This window comes from Anthonomus grandis, chromosome 9 (genome assembly GCF_022605725.1).
Source record: "Anthonomus grandis grandis chromosome 9, icAntGran1.3, whole genome shotgun sequence".
NCBI classification, from domain to species: Eukaryota; Metazoa; Arthropoda; class Insecta; order Coleoptera; family Curculionidae; genus Anthonomus; species Anthonomus grandis.
The window spans coordinates 8,021,211-8,046,116 of record NC_065554.1 but is presented as its reverse complement, the minus strand read 5'-3'; the positions used below and the strand labels follow the sequence as shown (position 1 = coordinate 8,046,116).

The following is a 24,906-nucleotide window of genomic DNA, read 5'->3' as shown; positions in this document are numbered from 1 at the left end:
CTGTTATAAAGTATTATTCTTAAAGTATCAATTTTGTCAATTTTTTTACTGAAGTCGATGTACACAGGGTCCACTTGCAGCTGACAATTTATTCTGAGTAAACAACTAAGTTGAAATCAATTGATCGTTTGGAAAAAAAGCCCTGCTGCTCATTGATGATTATAGGTTTTAGAAAATTTATTAACTTATCATTAATGATTTAAAAATTTTACCGAAAATATCAAGCTTACTTATTGGTCTGTAATTTTTCACACCAGAATTATCATTATTTTTATATATTGGCACCAGATTAGCCATCTGCCACTTGCAAGAAAACACACATTGCTTAAAAGATAAGTCATAAATAATAGACAATGGTTTATATAGCGAAGATGCACATTTTTTTACAAAAAAATACAGTATACCATCAGGTCCACCACCCTTAGATACATTCGTCCAGGTCAGACAGAGCTCTTCATACTTTCTCTGAATCTAAAAAGAACGCATTAGGAATAATAGCATCAAATATAGGAAATTAGTGTGATTTACTGACTGTGCATAGGGTTGAAAACCGTTAAAAAATCTGAGAATAGTTGGCTGACCTGAGGTCCCCGAGCAGCTTTCTGAAGATAATTTCGGCACTTTTCATGCTCATACATAATCGTTTATAGTTCATCAGATAAATCAGTGGCGTCAATGTCTTTTGTATTATTGATGGTCAAAGCTTATTTCAATCTGTGACTAAATGTTTCGATATTGTTTCTCGACTTTTATTATGTAAATTCTAAACGTTGTTTAATCCAGAGACACAGTTCATGTGTTTCAATTTAAGAAACCTTTTATCAATAGAATGAATTGCAGTGACTTAAATTTAAATTTATTTTGAATTTTTGCGTCTTATCTACAATAGATTCGTAATTTGCTTGATATGAAAGATTATTTTTGTTTATTTCGTATTCTTTTCATTCGGCTTGACGACTAAAAACAAGCAGTAATGCCGAGATTTTCAGCGACAATTTTGCCATTATTAATGATTTGTGCAAAACTAATATTAGATCCCATTTTCTAAAAAAGTTGAAGTCAAACCTAACTGCTTAGTACACGCTTCAAGATTTGGGTCTACTGATTGGAGAATCTTAATGCTAATATTGATTTGAAACAAAATGTACCATACAATCTATTCCACGACAAACTCACATCTAGAAGTTTTTGTTGCGAGAGCTCCATTTACTCTTCGTAATGAACCAGTTGAACCTTTAAGATTATTATCATCAGTTTATTCAATTTAAGCATCTATACGACTTTCCCATCGTGTAGAATTAAGGGGTGTCTAAGTTAAACTAGGTACATGCCGTGACACATGTGATCAATTTTGCATCGATGCAAAAAAAAATATATAGATCTCTTTCGCTAATATCCGACAAATCATTAAATTGACCAAACTTTGCATATCACAAAATATTTTTCGACGAGTTTGCTTAAAATATGTTGCCGACTTGATTGCCTTGTTCGAGAAATAAATACTTTAAGATATAAACATAACTAGTGACTCTAAATACTAACATAAAATGGCTAGCATGTCTTTCTTGGTACATCGTTTGGTCTCATCTCCTCTAAGTAGTAACAGATTTATTAAGGAATAGGATGATTGATAAGATAATAAGGTTAAATTCAATTTTAAATACTACCACATTTTAAGAAGATAAAAGTAAGCAAACTTTCGCTGCAATATTTTATGATCATATCTTGACAAAAGGCTTTAATGGGGCTTTTAAAGACTAATGTCTAAGAATGGTCCTTAAGTTCGGCCAAGTTAAGAAATTTTTTAGGAAACTCATTTATGACATTAATTATATAAATACTGGTCATTTTGTAGGAGTAGACCACTTAAACCAATTAATAATAACCGAAAACTAGATGTATATGAAAGTTAAGCAATATTCAAATATTAAAAGACTATTCTTGAGCGAAGATTCAATTATTTATAGTGAATGGTATAGTCTAGGTAATGTCTAAAGACACATTGAAGATTGGACTTTCATTACCTCGTGATGTAAATAAAAAATATATTTATATTCTTTTCCAGTAGAAATAGAAATCAACAAGCTATGTTTAAAATAACTTTTGCCTTTGAAAAAGAAAAATAATACAGTTTTCCTTTTTTCAGAAAGCTGGATGGGCTTAAGAAGCTTTAAGACGGTTATTAAAGTGAATCAAAGTAGAATCATTGATCCGAATTATAGATCCTGTTACTATGAAAAATAGCATAAAAGACTTGTTAAAAGCTATAATGTTAGAGTATTAATAAAATATTATATATTTTTAAAAATCTATAATTAATGCGCAAATTTAGGAAAATTAAGTCCTTCAAAGAAATTTGGGAAGTTTTTTGCTTGAAAAGGTATAGTAACGTATAATTCTACCAAAACGTCGTAACATACTTTTTTTCATATTCAATACTTTTACATATTCAATACTAGATTTACTTTTAATAAAAAGATTTAACACTATTATATGGTGATACAAAAGTGTATGTTATGCAACTCTAATTAGAATATTTTATATGTGTTTTCAGTATCCTTTTATCAATTCTACGTATTTTTCTGAATTAAAAAAAGGGCTGCGATTTTCTCGATGTTCTAGTAGGGTACGGAAGTTTTAAAAAACGGAATCTATTTGTAATAAAAAATATGCTGATGAAAGGATTGCAGATAAATCATGTACTGGGACAGTTTGCAGTGAATTCAATTTTATTTATTTCAAAGGTCGAATAGTTAACCGATTTTTCTAATTTTTCCAGAACTCGGAAAAAACCATTTTGATACGAGCAATGAACTTTCCAAATTGATGTGCTACTAAACTGGCAAAGACTTTCATATATTTCAGAACATATGCTTCAGTGACGAATAAATTTTTTTTCTAAATGGAGTGGTCAACTGGACATAACGGCAGATCCTGAAATAATCTTTACCTTTTTTAAAAAGGGCATACTTACTTAATATCCTAAAAAAATAAATGTGGGGGTAGGAATTTATGGTAAAAAATTCAAAATGCCATATATTTTTTAGAACTTAATTAAATTGGGTAAATGTATTTGAACTTCTTAGCAATTATAATATACTCTTTCATCGTCCAATCTTTTTAAAAATCCAATAGATAAAAACGCTGTTAGGATACTAAATGAAAATAATTTGCATTTCCAGCAGGATGGAGCTGCCTTATTGGCAGGCGTCATAAATGATCCGTACGGGTCCCAGACCTAACTTTTTAGTTTATAAAACCCCACCTGAAAATATTGATGGTCAAAAATATTGATTTTTTTAAGAATATAAAAGCGAAAAAACTCTTGCCAATTTTGGTAAGGAATTTTAAAATAGGTTGTTTTATTGTTTTCTTAATAACGAGCAACAAACTGCTTACTTTTAACACAGCTTTATGCACCCTAAGTGCTTGTAAGCCTATTAATTTTGTTTTAATACCATTGGACAAGAGACTGTCTTTTGGGTGGCCACTGAAAATTCAAAGCTTGAGGTCGATGAAATATGTATACTACACACTTTTGCTTAGTATTCACTTGTAGGTCAACTAATTTAATTTTTGTTAATAGGTTAGAACAGACAATTGAACAGACAACAATTGAAAATTTAATCTTGCTTACAATGATATGTTACACCATAGTAGTTTTTATCCGATATAAGTGATATTATCTAAAGGTTATAAGGTAATTGACAAACCATTAAATGCAAATATAAAATTCCCATTGTATATCTAAACTAACGTGTTTTTTTTGTTTTTTAAAAAAAAAACCTTAACGGCGGTTTATTTTGAAATTCGTTCGATGTATGTCTATATAATAAATCCTATTAAAAACTGTCCTTTAAATAGGTATATTGACATAACTTATAGAAAAAGGAACCATTTTCTATTCAGTTATGCATATCAAGCCACCCATTTATTATGTATTAAGACAACATATTAAATACTGTTTTAAAAGCAAAACCATTTTAAACGTATTAAATTTAAACCGCACCAGCACATTGAAGAGCAGATCACACTAATGCAATTTAGGGACTAAGAAGTCACTAAAGTAGTTTATAAATCCGGAGATATAAGCCGCTTTCTGCACTTGGTGGTATCACGCGCCTTTTTAGTTCTTTAGCTACCTAGTTGTATACATTAACACTAGTTTATCCCGATTATCCCTTCGCTATTATTTGCTCTTCAGCCTTCCTGTATTTAACTGGTTTTTAAGAAGCTTTGCACGGATTACATTTTATATGATATGATAGCCGGATCTGCTAGGGCATTTTTAGTTTACTTTCAAAATAAAATAGTTTCGTTTTGCATGTATATATTTGGTTACAGATTGCTTTGTTCTCAATTTCTTATAATTTCTTTAATATTCCTTAAATCTCAACTTTACTACCTGAGAATTAGGAGCAACTTGGATTTGTTGCATTGTGTTTATTACCTTTGATAAGATTTTTAATAGGGCTAGTACCAAGTTAACTTAATTATTATAATTCTAATAGTAGTGCCTATAATTCTCTATCCACAAATCCGTAAAGTTAATTGCTAGGGAGGGATTATTCAGGTAAATTTGGTATTGAATTAGTCTTTCTAAGAATATACTTAAATATCATTAATACTCATTAAATCTGAATTGAAATATTAACTCTTTAATTTTAGCAATAAGCATGTGTTTTTGTTAGAACTTAGAATAATTATTATTCTCAGAAATTTAACTTAGTTACATTTGAATAAATGAAATAAAAAAGTGGTTTTTAAGTTTATCATTTATACAGTATGTTTCATAAGTCGTAGTCCAGACTATGAAAAAAATATTTAATAAATTAAATATTATTTCTTATGTTTTTATAATTGACAATAATTTAAAAGTCTTTATCTGAAAACAACAAGAACACTATTAACAATTTTGGTAAAACATTCTACATTTTCTGCAGATTAAAATAAAGTTTTATTTGCTTAAAAAATTTTTATTTAGGCTACATTCGCCAATGATTTAGGCGTGGATTAGTGTTTTTAGCGATCTAATGCTATAAAAATAAAAAGATTGCACATAACTGACTAAGCCGTAATAAAGTAGGATTCGTTATGGGATTCGTTTAAAAATGCCTAAAAGGCATATCCCTATAAAAATTTATAAAAAAGGAAGATCTTAAACTCGAATTTTACTTAATACGGAAAAATTAAGGAACAATTATTTCACGAATACCATATAAAAACAGTCTGCACTATAAAGTAATGAAAAACCTCAAATATTAAACTACGATAGGCTTTACCGCAAGTCTGATATTAATTTAAGAGTTGTTATAGTAAACCAAGTATAAATTAGTTAATCTGAACTACCTTGGAAATTATCGCATTAAGTGTGTGGCTTTTTAAAAAAGTAGCTAACTGTAGTTTTCAAATACGAGTCAACTAGTCAATAGTCAAATACGATCATTTTCAATAAATATTTATATTATTTAAGAAGATAGAAAGCAAGAGATGGAAGAATGGCCACCGCGCTCTCCAGATCTAAGCTCTATGGTGTTTTAGGGGCTACATAAAAAAGCAAGTTTGTAACGAACAGGACTCGAACAAATTTATTGTTTGCATAAAATCTATTATGTCTAATATATTTTTCTTCATTACTGAAATGTTATTGGAAGTGGAATCAATGGAAGGAAGCTTTGAACTCATGAACTCATTTATCAACTAATTAATTAAGCTTGCATTAATTTAATTGATTTTTGTAAAATTAAATAACATTATCAATTTATAAAAATATTATATTAATTCAGAGCCTTCTCCCCTAAAAATTCTCATTCACTTATAAAAATCATATATTTAGAAAAAAACGTTCTTTAATTTTTTTTAGTTATAAAAATATTTCCTATATCAACTGGATTTATTTTACATACATACATGCTTTACTTGAACATTGCACATTAAAAAAAATAAACAAGAGGCAATCCTTTTATGATAAAATATGTATTTTACTGATAAACTTTTACACTAATAAATAATTATACTTTCAAATATTAATTTTACTTTTGATATTTTAAATTTTTTGCTGCATATTCATATTTCTGTTCTTGGTATTCTGATCATTAATTTTCATAAAATTATTCATAATTGCTTCATGAAGTTTCTTACCCAAATAAGATTTCCTACTTATTACCAAATAAAGAGCATTTGGACAGAAGCATTTGTTTACTTACTGAAATAACTTTGTATTACAATACCCTCTCGGCAATGACTTTATATTCGAAAATTCGATACCCTGGGGTGGTCATAATCTTGCCACACTTCTCGTTATTTGCTTTTAATCTTTCACTATCAATGGTGTGTATTGTATTGAAAATGTCCTATCATAAATCAAGATTTCTAGTACCTGTAATATTTACACCTTATACGAGTACGTCCACATTTTACTATGATTTTAAAATTTGGATTTCACTTTAATCAAAGTCTATTAAAAAACTTTAAGTAAGCTTTAACACTTTAGCTGGGATTTGATGTTATATAATAACATATACTATATTATTTCTAATTTTTACTGTATATGACTACTAAATATATTTTTTGTCATAAAGACACTTGTTTCAAGTAACTGGTTTTTACTGTTATTCTCTAAAGGGCATTTAAACATTATTTAACTAGCCTGTATTTGATATTATGGATGCTGATTGCCTTTCAAACTGTTTGGCTGTTTGAATATACCTACAAATAATTTAATAATATAATATTTGGTATAAAATTAATTTTTATTTTGGGTATCTTCCTTGCATATACATAGCACAGTGTTGATTATTTGCTCTGTTATGGGGCTTTGATATTGTTTGATCGACTTTATTTCTGCTTCTTTTAAGACATGGATTGGCGGTAGATCCTGCAGCATGCGATATATCCTGAATTCTTTCTAAAATAAGGTTTATAACTTTGCCCTTGACTACTATGAGTACTATGACATCCTCTAAGCCCAAGCAATACATTCCTGTATTTCTTAATTTAATTATCAGATTGTTTACGAGGCTTGACCAGTCTAATCGCGGTAAAACACCACCTTGGAGACAATCTCTAGCCACTTTCGATATTATAAACCCATTGGCTTTCCCAAGGATTAAACTCATTGTTATTGTACTCATTGTTACTCTAGCTTTAATGTAGTAGTGGAGACTGTATAAAATTGTCATTCGCGTAAGTATATTGAGGAGTGACTTTGCCGTTTATTCTGTAGTTTTGCCTATTTTTGCTAGCTATACTACTGAAGCTCTCTGCCATAAATTAGGGATATAGCCCATAATATACAGGGTGTTTCAGAACTAAGGGATCAAACTTCTAGGGGTTGTTCAGTGCAACAGTAGAATCCATTTGAGTATAGGAACCCATGTCCGAAAATGTGTCACTACGCCACTACGGCCTTAAGACGCGTTTAAATTTAGACAAAATATTAATTACCTAAATAGGATCTGATGCATTTATTTTTACCTTTTGTATATGATATCATCACAACAATTGTTCAAAATGTCTTCCTCCTACCACAATACACCTATTTAAACGCCGCACATGATTTCGGCGGACTACACTAAGAATTTGATCCTCGTTTTGAATGATTTTAAATGCTACTGTTATTCGTCCAATTAAGTCAAGCTCTGATTCTACTGGAGTTTCGTAGACTAAAGACTTTACATGTCCCCACAAGAAAAAATCGAGCGACGTTAAATTGGGTGACCTAGGAGGCTAAAAAACTACTCCACCTCTGGCAATCCAACGGTGCCCAAACCGCTGAGCCAAATACTCGCGTACTTGTACAGCAAAGTGAGTCGGCACTCCATCATGCTGAAACCACATTTGCTGTTTAACGTTTAGTGGAACATTTTCAAGGAGTTCTGGGAGAACTTTCTCCAAGAAACGCAGATAAATAGGTCCTGTTAACCGTTCCGGTAGAAGGTATGGCCCGTATTAAATAATCATCAACAATGCCTGCCCATACGTTGACAGACCAACGATTCTGATGTTTTCTTGGAAAAATTGCATAAGGATTTTCTTCGTCCCAAACATGGCTATTCCTACTATTAAAAATACCGTCTCTTGTGAAAGAGGCTTCATCGGTCCACAAAACATATCGTAAAAATTTGGTTGTGCAATGACGTGATCCAGAAGCCATCGACAAAATTGAACTCTAGGATGATAATCGGCTGCAGTCATACTTTGAACTTTCTGGAAGTGGTAAGGATGGAGTTGTTGCTCGTGTAGTACCCGCGAGACATAAGCGTTACTCGTATTCATATTCTTAGCGACGTCACGTGTGCTATATGATGGTTCATCGGCAACTTGCTGAAGCACCTCTTCTTCTAATTCGACCGTTCTTACGGTTCGAGGAACACCAGTATCATGCATCTTGGTCTTAAACATGCCTGTCTCAGCGAGCCGCCGATGAACCGCAATAAACTTTTTGTATCCAGGATGCTGTCGTTCGGGATAACGTTCATGATACAACCGCGATGCTGCTCGTGCATTGCAGTTTGTTGCTCCGTATGCCAAATGCATATCCGCCAATTCTTGATTAGTAAAGTTTTCCATTAGCAATAAATGTTTAAAAATTGTAAGCTCTAAAATTTATAAACATGACATTGAGAATTCACATTGATAAGCGTTGATTTTAAACAATTGTTGTTATGGTATCATGTACAATAGGTAAAAATAAATGCATCAGATCCTATTTAGGCAATTAATGTTTTTTATAAATTTTAATGCTTCTTAGGGCCGTAGTGGCGTAGTGACGCATTTCCGGACATGGGTTCTTGTACTCAAATGGATTCTTCTGTTGTACTGAACAACCCCCAGAAGTTTGATCCCATAGTTCTCAAACACCCTGTACATGTTCGAAAGGTTTGGCATAGATGTAGCTATAGAGCTTTACCTATTTCGCGTGTTCTTAGTTAAGTCATATATAAACCTAGTAATATGTATGGTTTAAATTTGTGAGTGCCCGTTTGATAGTCTCATAGTTAGGTTTAATTATTTTGTTGAATATCTTCTAGTAGGATTTTGAGGAACCACGTATACTGTTTGGTAGTTGCAGTCGAGCTTGAGATTTGCCTACTTACAATTTAATTGAGACTTTCTAAGATTTTGTGAAAATCTCATCGATTTCCTCTCAATTAATTTTCTTTAGATGACCAAGTTGGTTTGGTAGACCCTTTTTGGCAAGAATTTTATATTCACATTCGGGAGTAGTTGTGATTTTCTCGAAGAATTTTTCTTATGATATTTTTTTCTGCTTCGTGAATCTCTTCTTTATCATATTTTGTTAAAATGCTTCAGTTTTGGCTTTGCTGGGCTTTATTAAATAGCCTTCTTAGCCCCTCTATATAATTGTTCTACCTAACGGTTTTCTTTTGTTATATTGTTTTGAACAGTTTTCCTGTTAGGCATTTTTTATTGCCTTATATACTTCAGGTTCTCTGCCTGGTCGATGAAATTATTTATTTAATATTACTATAAAATTTAAGAAAAAATTGCTAATTCTTAAAAATTACAATTTTTTTGTTGCTTCCTTTAAAGGTATTAAGTAGAATATTAGTTCTTCATAAATTCATCAAATTTTTGCACTACCGTTTTCAATTTCTATTTTAATGGGTCTATTTTTAAATACTCGGTACTTACACAAAGTGTATAATCGGAAATTCCCATCACGTCGTCAAAACAAGAGGTCAGGTAATATAATATGGCTTATAGTGCCTTTCTACGGTGGTTCGGGGCTCGCCTTTCTCTCTTCTCTCCTCTTTCAAAGTCTTTCGCATTCTTCTTATTAGGTGTCTTACTTTACTATCAGAAAAGATTGCAAATTTTAGATATCTGGTGAGCTTATATAATATTATCGGGTTAAGCTTAATTTATAGAGAAAAAGGTGGTAATAGGTAGCTTGCTAGTAAGATAGAAGCCCCTTATAAATAAGTTGGAGACGCCCTCTAATACTAAAGAGTTCCTGTTATTATCGTTGACCTAATAATTTGCGATTATTATTTTACGTATATAAGCAAAATTATATATTTAGAAAATTCAATAAATTTTTTTTTGTTGGTAAGAAAAGACTACGTTTCTGAATTTCAGAAAAATAGTTCATAATTTTCAAGTCACTTTCGATATCTGCATGAGGTCTCTAGTCTACAAGTAAAATTGTCCGTCTATCATTTGTCGTGAGTATAGTGATTCTAGAAAATTGGAATTTAACCATCCGCAGAACCAGCGAGTCTTAGGTCACGACATCAAATCAAAGAGTATCTACTTACTTGGATTGGCTTTAGCTGTTTTCCGTTGTATAACTCTTAATATGTCCACAGTATTTTTGATTATCGTTGCTTCTGCGCTATTTGTCATAGCCGGTAATACATACTGACCATTGACCTGACTTTTTAACCTTCCCTTCTTCAGTAGACAAAAAGACTACTGGCCAACAGAGGAGAAATGGAAAAATAGGATAACATTGACTTAATACATATGACAATTAAATAAACAAATAAGTTAACATATTTTAAAAAAATTTAAGAAAATATAATGGTGGAAAAAATTAGAACAAAAATAAAAGTAAAAACTAAAAGGATAACGACGAGCAGCAAGGAGATTCTAAAACTGAAGAATATAGTAGAGAAGTAATAAAAGGCATAGAAAAGCTCTCAGTATTATATATACAGTTTGCCATCTAAGCCGAAGACTTCCTTTCCGGTGGATTTGGTTATAAGGTGGTATTGTGTCAGTCTAATTTATAAGTTTTTAACTTAAAGTTATAAGAAAAATAAGTAACCCAATTTAAAAAAGTACTAAATTGAAAAGGATAAAACTTTAAGATTTTCTCTAATTTAAAATTATGGAAAGTATTGTGAAAAAAGGTCATACGTTTTTCATCACAAAAAACCTAAATCAATATTGCCTTGAAGATTATTATGGGCATAAGACATTAGAATTCTTATAAACTCTAAACGAGTGGCCCTGCATATATCTGCATGACTTTGGCCTGTAGTCTTCTAAACTATGAAACCTAAACCTGCATCGTGCCTCACACTGACACTATACATATTCAGAAGGATTCTTCCTCCTCCTGACAAAGGTTGCCAATGTTATTTTTTGCGATTTTTAAAATTGTTAGGCGTTTTTTAGTTTGCAGTGGCCTATAAGCAAATCGATAATGGTCGGTTACTTATAGGCCAACATAGGTCGGTTCTTTACTACCTTTCAATTGTAATTCAAAAGTTCTATGGTAGAATTGGGCGTGCAGGTTATTATGAATCTTTTAGCTCGCTTTTGTCCTGGTGTTTGAAATCTTCTGCTATGGGATTTTTTTATTTTTGACTTTAGCCTTAAATGGTTCAGCCATTATGTTACAGAATGACTCGGGGCCTATTAATTTGTAACTTAAGCCTTTCCTGGTTTTCTGCTTCTACAATCTCATTGTCCGTTTAGAGCCTGGACCTATTGGACATGATTACACAATCTGGCACTTACAAAATTTTTTACTAACTTGTATTTAACGTTATGGGAGCTGATTGAATTTAAGGTCTTTTGGCTGTCTAACTATATAACAATATTTCTTTCTTGGATATGCAAGACACAGTGTAAAGAGACGGCAGCTTCAGCCTGAAACACTGCTGCAGAATTTTTCAAAATTACGGGTAATATTTTTCTCTGTCTGTTCACTATACCACTAGGGCTGATACCGTACGACAAATGAGAAACGTGCTTAGCCAGGTGCGAGTCCTTAGTTTAGAGGCCAAGTCTTGAATCATATTTAATTTGTTTCCTCAGAAGTTAAAGATTTTTTTCTCCATTTAGGTTGCCATCAATAAAGAATTAATCAATAATTGATTTTCCTAAGGTGCCACCCTATAAATTAATCTTCTGAGGGTACTTAGGGGATGCGTTTTAATTGCAATATTTAAAATGTTATAATAGTTGTAGCTTACCGTACAGATGAGTTGTGATGTCTATGAAGGGAAAAGTATGACCTCAGTGAATAGAATATTCTCTATGAACGTTTAGTTCCTGTTCGCACGTTCAATCTTTTCTGTTGAAAATATCATCCTTTTTAGTTTATTCTCTAAAAAAACATTTTAGGTTCTTTGGAAATTCTGTATTATTACAGAAAATATTTAATAGGCATTAACATTATAGACCTTTATACTCTGAAATTTGCTGACGACTAAGTTATTATAGCAAATAATTAAATCAACTTACAATATATGGTAAAACAGCAAGAGTATAATAACTGGGAACTGGAAATCAATATACAGAACACGAAATATCTCCCCATAGGAGCAGAACCATCTAGGATCCAATTAAATGAAGATGAAGTAACTAGTTGCAACGTTTACACATATCTTGGTCCGAAGTTTGATTTAGTGCGACCTGGAAAAGACGATAGAGACGGCAAAAAGAATAACAGAAGTCAGAAAAATTAAAGCATGTCCAAATGGTGTACGATGCAGCAACAAAATTAGGAAGCAACATATATGAAACATTCATCAAAAGCAGTTTAACTTATGAAGCAGAGATATGAAGAATAACGAAACAAAATCGAAGAAAACTTGAAGCGACTAAAATTAATATTTTAAGGAGATCACAGGATATCAAGAAGAGATATACTTCATTAGTGACAGACATAGAGCAAGAACAGATAAAAAGATGGTTCGACGGTGCGAATATGTCCAAAGAATTGAAGAAACAAGACTGCCCCAAATTGTCATAAAATAAGCACCACCAAATCACAGAAAAAACGAGGGAGACCGAAGAAAACATTAACACAAGATATAATGAAAGCCATGAGAATTACAGATATAAGAAAGAAACAGCGAAACAATAGAAGGGAGTAGAAGTTAGGCATCGGACAATGGCAAGCAACGTTTCGAAACTGACATATATACACTTATATATGGCAGGTGTTTTTTTTTTAATAAAAGAACTTTATTGACGAAGTTATAACTCCTAAAAATACCAGTCTAAAGTCGAAAAAATAATTATTATTAACAAAGATGCTACTTTTCGATTGTACATACATCAGACAATTAAATTTTTATTGGTATGGTTAAATAGAAAATTTCATGCTGCACAAGCAGAAAATTTTGACATAATAGATGTTCTTTTTTGACATATTAAAATAAGGCTAGCCTGAGGTGATTATTGTAGTAATTTATAAAATGCAAAATTAAATTTCGTGCAACATGCAAAACATGAAAAACTTTTTTTTTTAAGAAATGTATTCGCTTAAAAAAAAATTGTATAGATTTTTAGCTTTCTAATATTGTTAGTCCAAGAATTAACGTATATCTAGACATGTGTCTAGGAAAGCTGAACATTAAATATAATAAATTTCTTTTTCTTTCTGCTTTGCTTCTGATAGTAATAAACTTTAAGGATTTAACATAACATAATAATAAAATTAATTTTTCCATCATAACAATAATTACTTTCCATCCCCTCTCTATGACCGAGACCTTGACCCCACCTGACCACCCTCAAAAGTTCCACCCCCTAATAATTTTTTTTGCTACCTGCATTTTTGGGGTTGTGAATCTTTCAAGCGTTGATTATTCAGTCGTTGCAGTCTCTCGGTCTGAATAACAACGGATTATCACAGATGACTTTCTGATATTTGAGTCGGAAATCTCGAGTAACGATAGTTTTTTCGCGCGTTCGGAAAGTTTTTTTGCGTAACTGGATTAAATTAAGCTAAGGAGCCTATAAAGATATTGATAGGTAAGTTTTTATAAATTATATGTGTGTGACGTTTTAAAATTTTTAAGCATTGTCAAGCATATATCATTTTAAAATATATAAAGTGTTATTAAATTTAAAAATAATTACTAAAGAATATAAGATTTAAGAAAAAAGTGTCACTTTTGCCTTGCTCCACTAGGAAAATACTCTGTAGAAATTTAAGTTAATTTTTTTAACAAGTAATTTTGTAAGAATTTATTTTTCTGATTTCTGGAATCATTTCTGTCACTAGTCATTTACGTACGTGTATATTAATCTACGAATTCTATATTGGTTCTGATTAAATCACTAATTAATTAATAAGTTTAAGCCAATATATTATAATGCTTGGTCAAATAGGATAATTAAATAATCCGTTAGTGTAGTGTAGTCATGGAAACTCTCCTCTAATTATCATCTCCACTAATTAAATTTATATGTCATAGACAAATGATTCATTTAGCTTAACTTAAATTATTATTTTGACATTTTATCATTATACTGGGTATATTTTGCTAAAATGTATTAATTGAAAAACAGTAATTTGTCACCTAAAATGGTAGATATTACTTACACAGTCAAACCAATTAGCAACATGCAGTTACTGACTGGCAATTACAGTAATTATGCCTTCTTAAGTAAGATTAATGTCGACGGTTACGCGGCAAGTTTTACACTATAAACAATCGGCCCACTGAAAAGGTGACTTGGAGTTTTTTGGACTTTTTTTATTTGTTCGTATTCTTGAGGAAAACATTAATAAATTTTTTTAAGAACAAAAAGGTCTTAGTTGAACCAAAGCTAACTAAGATAAACTAACTCAACTAAGTGGTCAGGTAATAGATTAACGTAACTCGTATCTCCTAATGTGTTATATAATCTTCTAAAAATTATTTTCCATGATTGGTCTTTAACCTTTTGTTTTAATGACAGAAATTAAATATTTATATATCCAAAAATCAAGGTTTCTAATGTAGATCTTTTAGTTTGATATAAAGTGGCCACCATACCAATATATGTTATGCCAAGTATGACATAAATAAAATAGCAATTATGTCAGAAGATTTTTAATTTTGATATTCACAGTAGTGACATTATTGACGTTTCAATTTTGTACTTTGAACCCCCGTTTACCCCGTCAGCAAATTTTTATCATACAGTGTCAGAATTTGCTATATTTTCGTCACGTTAGACAATAGAAACCACAATTTTTATAAGCTTGTTATATAATAAAAGGCAAATATATAATAATGTATACATGGCTAACCTGGAAAAAAATTGCAAAAGACTGTATGCATCATTATTTATTTCGGCGTAAGTATACTAAGTTTCGACTTATTACGAAGAAACGTGACATTTAGATTTAGCAAAATGAGCCGATTTTGCGATTTTGTTTAAAACGCTTACTTTTCTTTAGCGATATACAAAGGGTAGATTCTTTCTAATAAAAAACAGTTTTCTTTTAGAGCAGGTTCGCATTTCTCTGTGTATAATACTGTTTAACATCCGCAGAATCTGGTCCAATACAGGAATTTTTTTTCTAGCAAAGTCTTCCGGTTTCTTATTTTCTGATACACTGCTGTATCTGGGTACTCAGATAAATTTTGTATTGTTACTTCTTTTTAGTTTTCTTTAATTTCAATAGGCAGTTCAATATCTGCTACAGTACTTTGTATTATTTTCTCTTGCACATTCGAGTACTGCAAAGATTTATGTAGATACGAGATTCCCTATTGTATGGAATATATGTTGTCCATCTGTATACCAGATCAAATTTCCACGAATCCTACGGTCGCTGTTATTCCACTTTTCTCTGCTTGGATATATAACTTCAAATAGTGAATGATCCAATATCGTTTCTTATATTCTGTCCTCACAGATTATTTGGATTCTTAGGTGTATTGTCAAATCCAGTTGAATATTGTATGTATAATAATGCTGCAGTTCCAGAGATATGTATTCAATTAACTGTAGTTCTAGTGGCTCTACCTTACACAATCAATTAAAGCGGCAGATCCGACCTAAATTCAGACATGCTAGTTTTTGTATTATATTCAGCTTCTGGTTTTCTATTATTTTCATTGTCTTTAACGACCACGCCAGAGCTGTATACGTAATAGTTAGTAGAACAATCCTGGTATCGATTCAGTATAACATTTTGGGTTGCAAGCTCTATATCTATTCGCGCAGTTGTCTAACTGTCATAAGGATGGATTTAGAGTGATTAATTGTTTTATCCAAATAATGAGTAACTTAAAATTCAAAGATATTCGCAATACTTATTAAAAAAAATAGATTTTTTTTCTTGTCAGTGTTAGCAATTTAAGGCTCTCTTATTTCCCCCTATTGAGAAATTGCAATATTGTGTATAGGAGGATCGAATCTCATCGATTATCGATAACATCGATAATCGACTCTCATCATTTAGGTACAATTGTAGGTCTTACTATTACACTTGCCTTGGATTATTATTACTATAGGATATATCCTTACGAATCTGCATTTGAGCATGTATTTAATCCCCTTACGTCTCGTTGTATCAACTCTAAGTCCCCTTGTATATATTGTTATAAATTCTAATAATGTAATATTAAACGTCCCCTTTTTATCCAGGAAGGCGGGCATCATATTTATTTCATTTCCAAAGTCTTTTCTACATTGGACACAAGTCTGTGTAAAGAAACATCTTTTGATCTTTCTAAAATATACGCTCATTTGTTTTATAGAAGAGGCGATTCATTAAAGTTCCATCCTTGTTGTGTCTGTCTAGCAATTTATCGAGTGTCTTTGGAGTAAATGCTGATAGGTGTCAATGATCTGTTTTGCAGGCGTGGATATAAATGTCTGCCTGACTAAATGTCATTTCTCTGGAATGAAACCAAAAGAAATCTTACCGGAATGTATGACGACGTGGCTATCTCTTATCATCTCTGTTAGCATAGCTTATTTATTAGTTTCTGGTCCTTTAGCATTATTGCTGAAATGATTCCGTCAGGACCAGCAGATTTATTAAGCTTAAATGTGCTTATTATTCATTTGGTCTCCCTAAATGTCACTAAGTTTTTAACAAATTCTCAATTTTTCCGATGACTTTAGTGATAGCGCCCTTTTATGATTTTCTTAATGCGACGTATTTTGTCTATTAAACTTAAAAATTTGTCTAGGTAAGTGAATCCAAAATATTTTATCCAGTGTCCCCTATATAATGTACTTTGGGATAGTGCCTTACAATAATATGATACTATGTCTTACAATACTGATTCTAAAAGCCATCTTCACTGTGCTTATCTAGGTATTGTATTCTATAAAAAGTGTTTTATATGTTGCCAGAATTTTTTTACCAAATATGATTTCCTCTAGACTTCATTAACCTTTATCTGACTTTCTTATCCTTTAATGGTGTCTGTTATACTAAGTCAGACTTCCTTGGAACTTCTAGTCTGATATTTTCGTAATATTTTATAATTTTGTGTCTCTTAGTACTCCCAGCCGAACTAGATGTCCTTGGAATTTTGCTTTGTAGTCTGCTCTTAAATTGGATTTTTCGATTTTTGATAAGTTGTATTTTGGCTAATAAACTTTACTAGTTTATTAACAGCCTTCGTTGAAAGAAGTCTTGGATCATCAAAAGGAAGTTAAACCGATTTGACAATGAAGTTCTTTGGTCTTCAATCCTTATTTTAACATCTACCAGGCCCTACAATAAGAGAACCACAAGCAGTACATTCGTGTTTTTCGTAAAAAAGGATCTTAAAAAGTTTTTAATCTGCCCATGTGTCGTATGATAGATCAGTACTCTATTGCTTGCTCTACTATGAGGCAAGCTTATCTGCATTCTTTTTCTGTTTCTTATATTGCAGAGTGATTTGTGTAGTAGAAGTTAGCCTAGATAGTAGGTCAGCATTTACCTCTTCTTTTCTGTCGTTTGACGAAGCAGTATCCACACTTTAGAGCGGATTTATACGTTTTCCATCTCATCATAGAGGATGATGTCACCCTATATATTTTAGAGTCTTATTCAATTTACTCTCGGCAAGTTAGCATACTCCTCATTTAAAATGATATTTTCGATCGACAACTGGCATCCTAACACCAAAATATCATTTATAAAAAGTATCTATAAAAGTACTATCTAACTTAAGTTATTTCCACACATAGTTCACACTTAAAATTACCGCCTTTCGGCTTGTAATATACTATTATTTTCCTGTTAGTAAAGAAAAACCGTTAACTATAACTTTAAACCCACAACTTGCCCGTTCTATAGGGTGACAATAGGATGTATTAATACAAAACCTCGGCAAATATAAACAACTATTAATGGGCACCATTTAAACACCAAAATGGTCATAACATTTCTAAGAAATATCCGCAAATTGTCTAAGCTTAATACCACAAAGATGCTTCCGCCTAGAAAAAGGTGATCAGAAACCCATTTAAGCTTCTACGGTCTGTGCTAATCTCCATTTTGGAGTACCTACAGGGAAAGGTAGTCATGTGGCAAAATTAATTTCAAATCAGATTAACTAATTCATGAATACAGTCACAAGAAGTATTCAAATTCTTGGTATTTCTGGTTTTGAAATTAGCAGGTCGAAATGTCCCAATAGGTCCGAATAGGTCAACAGAAGTCTCTAATTTGTATTTCCTGTAAGAATTTTTTTAGTAGTTGGTGTTTTTAATAATAACTTTTATTTAACACTTTAAGCTATCATTTAAAATGAAATCTGCAGTAGTAAAATATAAAAATTATTTATAACTATAGTAATCATACCCATTTAAGTTATGCAATTAACTTTATTATTATAGTTTAATTTTCTTTATTAAATATCTTAAGACCAAAATACATAAAATCGCAACAACACTTGAAATATATTCTACTATTAATTATTTTATTCTACTATTAATAAATAAGTTAAACATTAAAAGAGAGCTATGGTACCTTCAGAATATATATCAATTACCAAAAGACCATGGAATCACTATGGAAGTTACCAAATTTATTCAATCTATTATAGAACTCCAAATTTTTTAACTTTTCAATTAATTAATTCGATAGAAAACTTTGAAGAAGTTACGGCATCAGAGTGTCAAATAAGAAACTTTTTTGTACCCTACTTTGCGCGTTTTGCATTGTCATTATAGATCGATTCTGCAACAAATTACTGATTTTATGAAATAAGAAATACATACATATAATAATAAATATTTTTTCTGTTTTAGGCAACGGCACAACCATTACTCCCCAAGAAGGAGGAGAGTTGGGCGTCGGAGGCTCGAACCAGTGCCGTAAGTGTCCGAGTGGACACTGTCGCTGCGAGTGTCGCCCAACATTCCCTCAAACCACAAATATCTTTAGGCAACTAAACATGGCCGGCTGGCCCAACTACCACTCGCTAAGACCAATGTTACCATTTGGAGTATCAAATTTGCCGGTTACTTATCCACCAGGTAATTATCAAATTTGTTTATGTTAAAGGAATTTTTAACTATAAATGGAGTTATTTATATGTAAACATAATTAAACCGCAATATGTATTACTGGCTGTTTTCTTATTCGCAATCAACATTATAAACTTTTTGTTTCTATTCAATTAACTCTTTTCTCTCGATTTAATAATGTCTAATATTGGGGACATATTCAAGCATTAAGCTGCATTGCTGTTAAGAAAATTTCCCAAGAATGAAAGATCTCACGTCTTGATTTCAAATATTTCTACTTCAATTTCCTCCTATATTTTCTCTCTGTTGAATATATTAGTTAGGTTCCTCTATAAGGTCTATATGCACAGAGCCGGATAATTTTAAATTGCCCTTTAAAAAGGATCTTCCCACGTTAATTTCAATCTGACTTGCTATAATACACGCGCTAAATATAAACATATCCAAGTAGCCTGGAGGATATCCTGAAAAGTATCGCCACAAAACAAACAAGCGAAAGTGTTAATACACGAAAACGCAATAAAGTGACGCAATGGTTTGCAGTGCCTTGCGATCACATTCCCTCGAGTTAGCAGAGGGGCTGAGTTTGTGTGAGGGCGGATACAGTAGCGCCAAAATCAATATAATTTGGTTATTTTTTAAGTATATTAATCCGCATGGTGATTTTTGTTATGCTATAAGTACACGTACGCATAACTTGAGAGGATATGAATGTAAAAACATAAGATAAAAATTGTATTAAGTCAAGTAGATACTTGGGTGTAAGGATTCATTCTTAAAATATATTTGTTATAATTATATATGTTTTTAAAGGCAAAGGCATTAGTGAGACGAAATCAACTGTATGCAATGTAGTATTTATTACTACAATTAGTATTAGCATAAAGTGTAATTGCGTAAGGTACCCTTTCTATAATTTTACAGCCTTTGGTTGTGGTACAGAAGCGAATGGTTAGGCTGGAACCCCAATATCCATCAAATTTGGGATTTTACAACTCTAACATTTAAAAAAAAAGTATTTTACAGAACTGTAGCTATTTTTGACTCAAACTATTCTCAGAAGTATTAGCAACGAACCTATCACCAATATCAAACTACAGTAAGGCTTGACATGTGGCTGCTTAGAATGAACCGAAATATTAACCAGAAATTAGTTGAACTTATAGTATCCAAAAATTTTCCCCTTATATTTTGAGAAGAATTTAGTAAACCTCGTTTTAACAAGAAAATGATCAAATAATTAAAACAAACTGATATTAGGATAGGTACAGCTAGCTGATCTCTATTATTATAATTATTGATATTATTCTTACAATATATTATTGTTTGTTACGTCTTTTATCACATTAACACTGCACATATAATTATTAATTTTATTCTTTCTCTTTTTTGTTTTTTTTTACAATTTTAAATAAATTTGAAAATATTAAGACTGAATGCGTTGTTGTTCAGAATTTTTGTTTTGGTATGGCCATATAAATTAAGTAATTAGATGTTATTTAATTTAATTATCAATGAAATTTCTGGAGAAAACTGACAAGTTCATATTGAACTTAGTTGCTTCAAACACGCTCCTTAAATTTATTAAGTATTCTGTACAATAATGGTGTACCTGTAGAGTAAGAAAAATAGTTGAAAATTAATTTCAATTTCAAATGGATATTATTTTAAAACTAAATTAAATTTTCAAAAACTTTCTCATCATAAAACTTTTAAACATTTTAATTTAAGAATTTAATTTATCTTTTTTAATAATGATTCCTGTAAGTTTCTGAAACTTTCAATACGTCACTGGCTTCCTACGTCCCTTATTCAAGAACGTTACTTTTCCTGCCTCAATACGCTCTCTCCATGAATACAAGCGGAAAGCTAATAGATTTGTAAATATTGGCCTTTCCTTCCCTAGAGTATATCGTATGTGTACTTAGGGGTGAAATGTGATACGTCTTTATTCAATTATTCATTACCGCAAAAAGACCTCGGCTAACGACTATGTTAAATTATTTGTGAAGGGTAGCAGATTTTTTTGGTTCATATCTAAATAACATAAGTTTCTTTTAACAAATTCCAAACAAATAAATTTTGACTATAACAAAAGCTTTATGACATCTTACGAACCTGGATATCTTCTAGCCGGTTCCTCACTAAAAGAAAAAATCAAAAGCCATAAAAAATATAATTTTAAGCTTGAGCTAGCCCATATATCAGAATTTTGTAACTCGAATTTGTTGATTTGCATTTGGATGGTGTGTCCGGTAGCCGGCGAGGTGTAAAAATAAAATCCAAGTCAACAAATCATCGAGGTAGAAGGAACGAAACGGTTTCAGCTACGGTCTTCGGACGACAAGTTCTTTTCAAGTCTCCCGAGACGGTATAAAGAATAATTATTTATGTTTTCTTACATGATGGTGTCAGATTAAACAGAGGCGCCGAAAATATATTTGATTTAGAATTTATTTTTAGTTAAAAGAATTTTAATAGAAACTGAAATTGTGGATAGAAATGAGCCTGTTTTTCCTAAATTTGATTTCCTGATGCCTACAAATAAAAATTTTTAGTTTAATTGTCATTTTGATTATAGCTGAAATTTTTGTGCAAATCATAAAAATGCATAGTGTTCGTTTAAAAATAATTTATACAAAAGATCCAAAAGATATATTGTACGCATTATCAAAAATCTTATTAAAAAGAACTATTTTCTTGATCTACATATTGAATGCTAGTAAATAATATTTTTTAGGAAGCCTTTTGAAGTGAAGCTATCAAAATTCGGTATTCTGACGGAATTTTTGTTTTCAAATTAATATTTATGTTAAAAAAAAATACCTTCTCTTCATTAAACATGCTTCAGATCAACTATGCAATTAATAAGAGAATAGAGAGAAAAAAGTTTGTTACTGTTTAATATAAAGTTCAATACATCCACTTAAGTTATGCATTACATATCAGATAATTAGATATATACGAATTTTATTATTTATTTATTCCATTTATTAATTCATCATCCATTTAATCATTTGTAAATTATATGCTTCTTAAAAACATAAGATGATGTAACCAGACAAGGGTTACTGCTGTATGCCATATAGCAATAACCCTTTCGAAAAGAAGAAAAATGAGATTAAATAGAAGAGTAGGACTTCTCTCCCCCATAGTCGGACGGCCTCTATACACTTTTCTACACGTTGTGTCGTAGAATCCAGAAAATGCATGTTAAAAATAATCCCTGATAAATGTCGGGGAGAAAGGGCTTGCAGCTGGTTAACAAGGCCGGGCGTAATCCTCTCAAACACGCACATAAAGACCTAAAATTGTAGACTTGAACAATTCGGTTTTGATTCGCTCCGGCTACCGGTATTGAATTTTATATGATACCGCTCGTAAACTTTGGTATATTCTTCGGATTTTTTTTTGGTTCTGCTACTACTGGAGCTCCCGCGATTGCCTGCTGAGGACGGTGCGGCGGAACTTGCTTAGTTAAAGATGTAAGGTGTTTAACAGTGGCGGAACTTTTTTATTTGTAAAATATGAGGAAATTATCATTATTAATAACATTGGAAGTGTGTTTCTTCTTGGAAGTATTGATTTACATCGACCTGTTCGCCCAGAAAGTGCAAGAGAAAATTTGAATTCTTGACTTTTTTAAATTTGTATCTGTTATTTGGTGTAATTATTGTTTCATACACGTTAATGCATTTTTGCGCTATTTTTACTTCTAGATTTCTTTGTGTATGATATTCCATTATTACACTATAAGATATATGTATCCTACAGTGACACATACCATGCTTTTCTTTGAAGTCCCCCCCCATTAATTTTTTGAACGGGTCAAAAAAAATTTTTGAATTTTGGCATAAGTAAATTGGTCTACAGATACTATTTTTCACTGTAAACTAGGTAGTTGTAAATTCCAAGATGGCGGCTGGGCGACATCTTGAGAAAAAATTTTAAATAGAAAGGGGGGTCGTGTGGTACCTCATTTTAAAGGTCTCAATGAGTATGATTTTTGAATAGGTAAAAATCAGTGTACGAAAATAAATGCATCACTATTTTATTTTGACATAAAAACGACAGTTCTAAATGTCAAAATAACACATAAGCGCCATCTTGAATAAATGCATTAAATAGAAATCTTGTGTTACCTCATTTAAAAGGTTTTATTAAGTACTTTCAATATTTATTACATGGACTCGGTGGACTCCGTTTTGACCTGTCTAAAAGTTACAGCCAAAAAAATACAATGTTGCGATTTTATTAACGTTTTTAATAATAATATACAAATAATTTATAATTTTTGAATTTTGGATTTAAAGATTAACTTTTTGGTTTCTAAAACTGAACCGCCCTCGTATGTCACATTTCACGTTAAAGGTTATTGAACATTATTTAGATATTCCAAAAACCAAATAGCTATTAAAAAAACTCGAAAAAAAAATTTAAGATATTTTTCCTTAACCGGTAAATTAAGTGTGTTTGGCAGTTTGAATTTATTGTTTTTTGCAAAATGGTTAATTCTCGTCCATTGGAGGAAAAAGTAGAAGCAATTTTTATTTACGGAGCAACGCGTAATTTTCATGAGACTGAAAGGGTTTTCAACGAACGTTTTCCTGATCGTCCTATTTGCCGTAAATATTTAAGGGAACTGGTAAATAAATTTACAACTACTGGTACTGTCCAGGATAAAAAACGTCCAGGCCATATGTCTATTTCAGAAGAAAAGCAAGTCCAAATAATTGGCGAAATAATAGAAAATCCCCAACATTCTACTCCAACTGTTGCTGATATCTGTGAAGTTTCAACTTCGACGGCATGGAGAGTTTTAAAAAAAAATAAGTTTCACCCATACAAGATCCAAATGGTCCATCAACTGACTGAAGATGTTCCTGACCGAAGAGTGCAATTCTGTGAAATTATGGCAGAGAGAGTAGAAAGGCAACCTACGTACGAGCGCAACATTTGTTTTAGCGACGAATGTACTTTTTTTTTAAATGGTAATGTCCACAGACAAAATTGTCGATATTGGAGTGATACCAATCCACACATTTTTCGTGAAACCCGATCTCAGTATCCGCAAAAAATCAATGTATGGGCAGGAATATTAGGGAATCATATCGTAGGGCCGCTGTTTTTAGAAGAAAATTTAACAGGTGAATTGTATTTAAATATGCTGGAAAATGCTATCGATCCTCTCATAACAGAAATTGTTGAGGCTAATGTACATGAATTTGACATGGACATTACATTTCAACAAGATGGTGCTCCTCCGCATTTTGCCAGGAATGTGAGAAATTATTTAAATAATAATTATTTTGGTCGTTGGATAGGTCGTCGGGGTCCTATTGAATGGCCAGCTCGGTCACCAGATTTAACGCCGCTAGACTTTTTTTTGTGGGGATACCTAAAGCAAAATGTATACGAAACAGAACCTGCCTCAATTTTTGAGCTACGACAAAGAATCACTAACATTTGTCAAAATATTGAGGCAGATGTATTTGAAAATGTTCGACGTGAATTTTCAGATAGGTTATTTATGTGTCAAGAGGTACAAGGAAATCATTTCCAGCATCTTTTAAATTAAATATTGTTTTTCTTTTGATAAATTGTTTATTTGCTAATTGCAAATTAGTATTTCATTGTATTCTATTAAAAACGTTAATAAAATCGCAACAGTGTATTTTTTTGGCTGTTACTTTTAGACAGGTCATTGAGACCTTTAAAATGAGG

At 31.5% G+C, this 24,906-nt stretch overlaps 1 protein-coding gene across 3 annotated transcripts in view; it reads left to right on the top strand.

Moving 5' to 3' along the window:
* The window catches only part of LOC126740260 (homeobox protein OTX1-like), a 272,215-nt gene that overhangs the window by 217,699 nt on the left and 29,610 nt on the right, over positions 1 to 24,906 (top strand). For all 3 annotated transcript variants that reach the window (XM_050446205.1, XM_050446203.1, XM_050446204.1), the window contains exon 2: positions 18,964 to 19,191. In XM_050446205.1, the coding sequence (XP_050302162.1) occupies positions 19,110 to 19,191 (82 nt within the window). In that variant the 5' untranslated portion in view covers positions 18,964 to 19,109. The remainder of the gene's footprint in view (positions 1 to 18,963; positions 19,192 to 24,906) is intronic.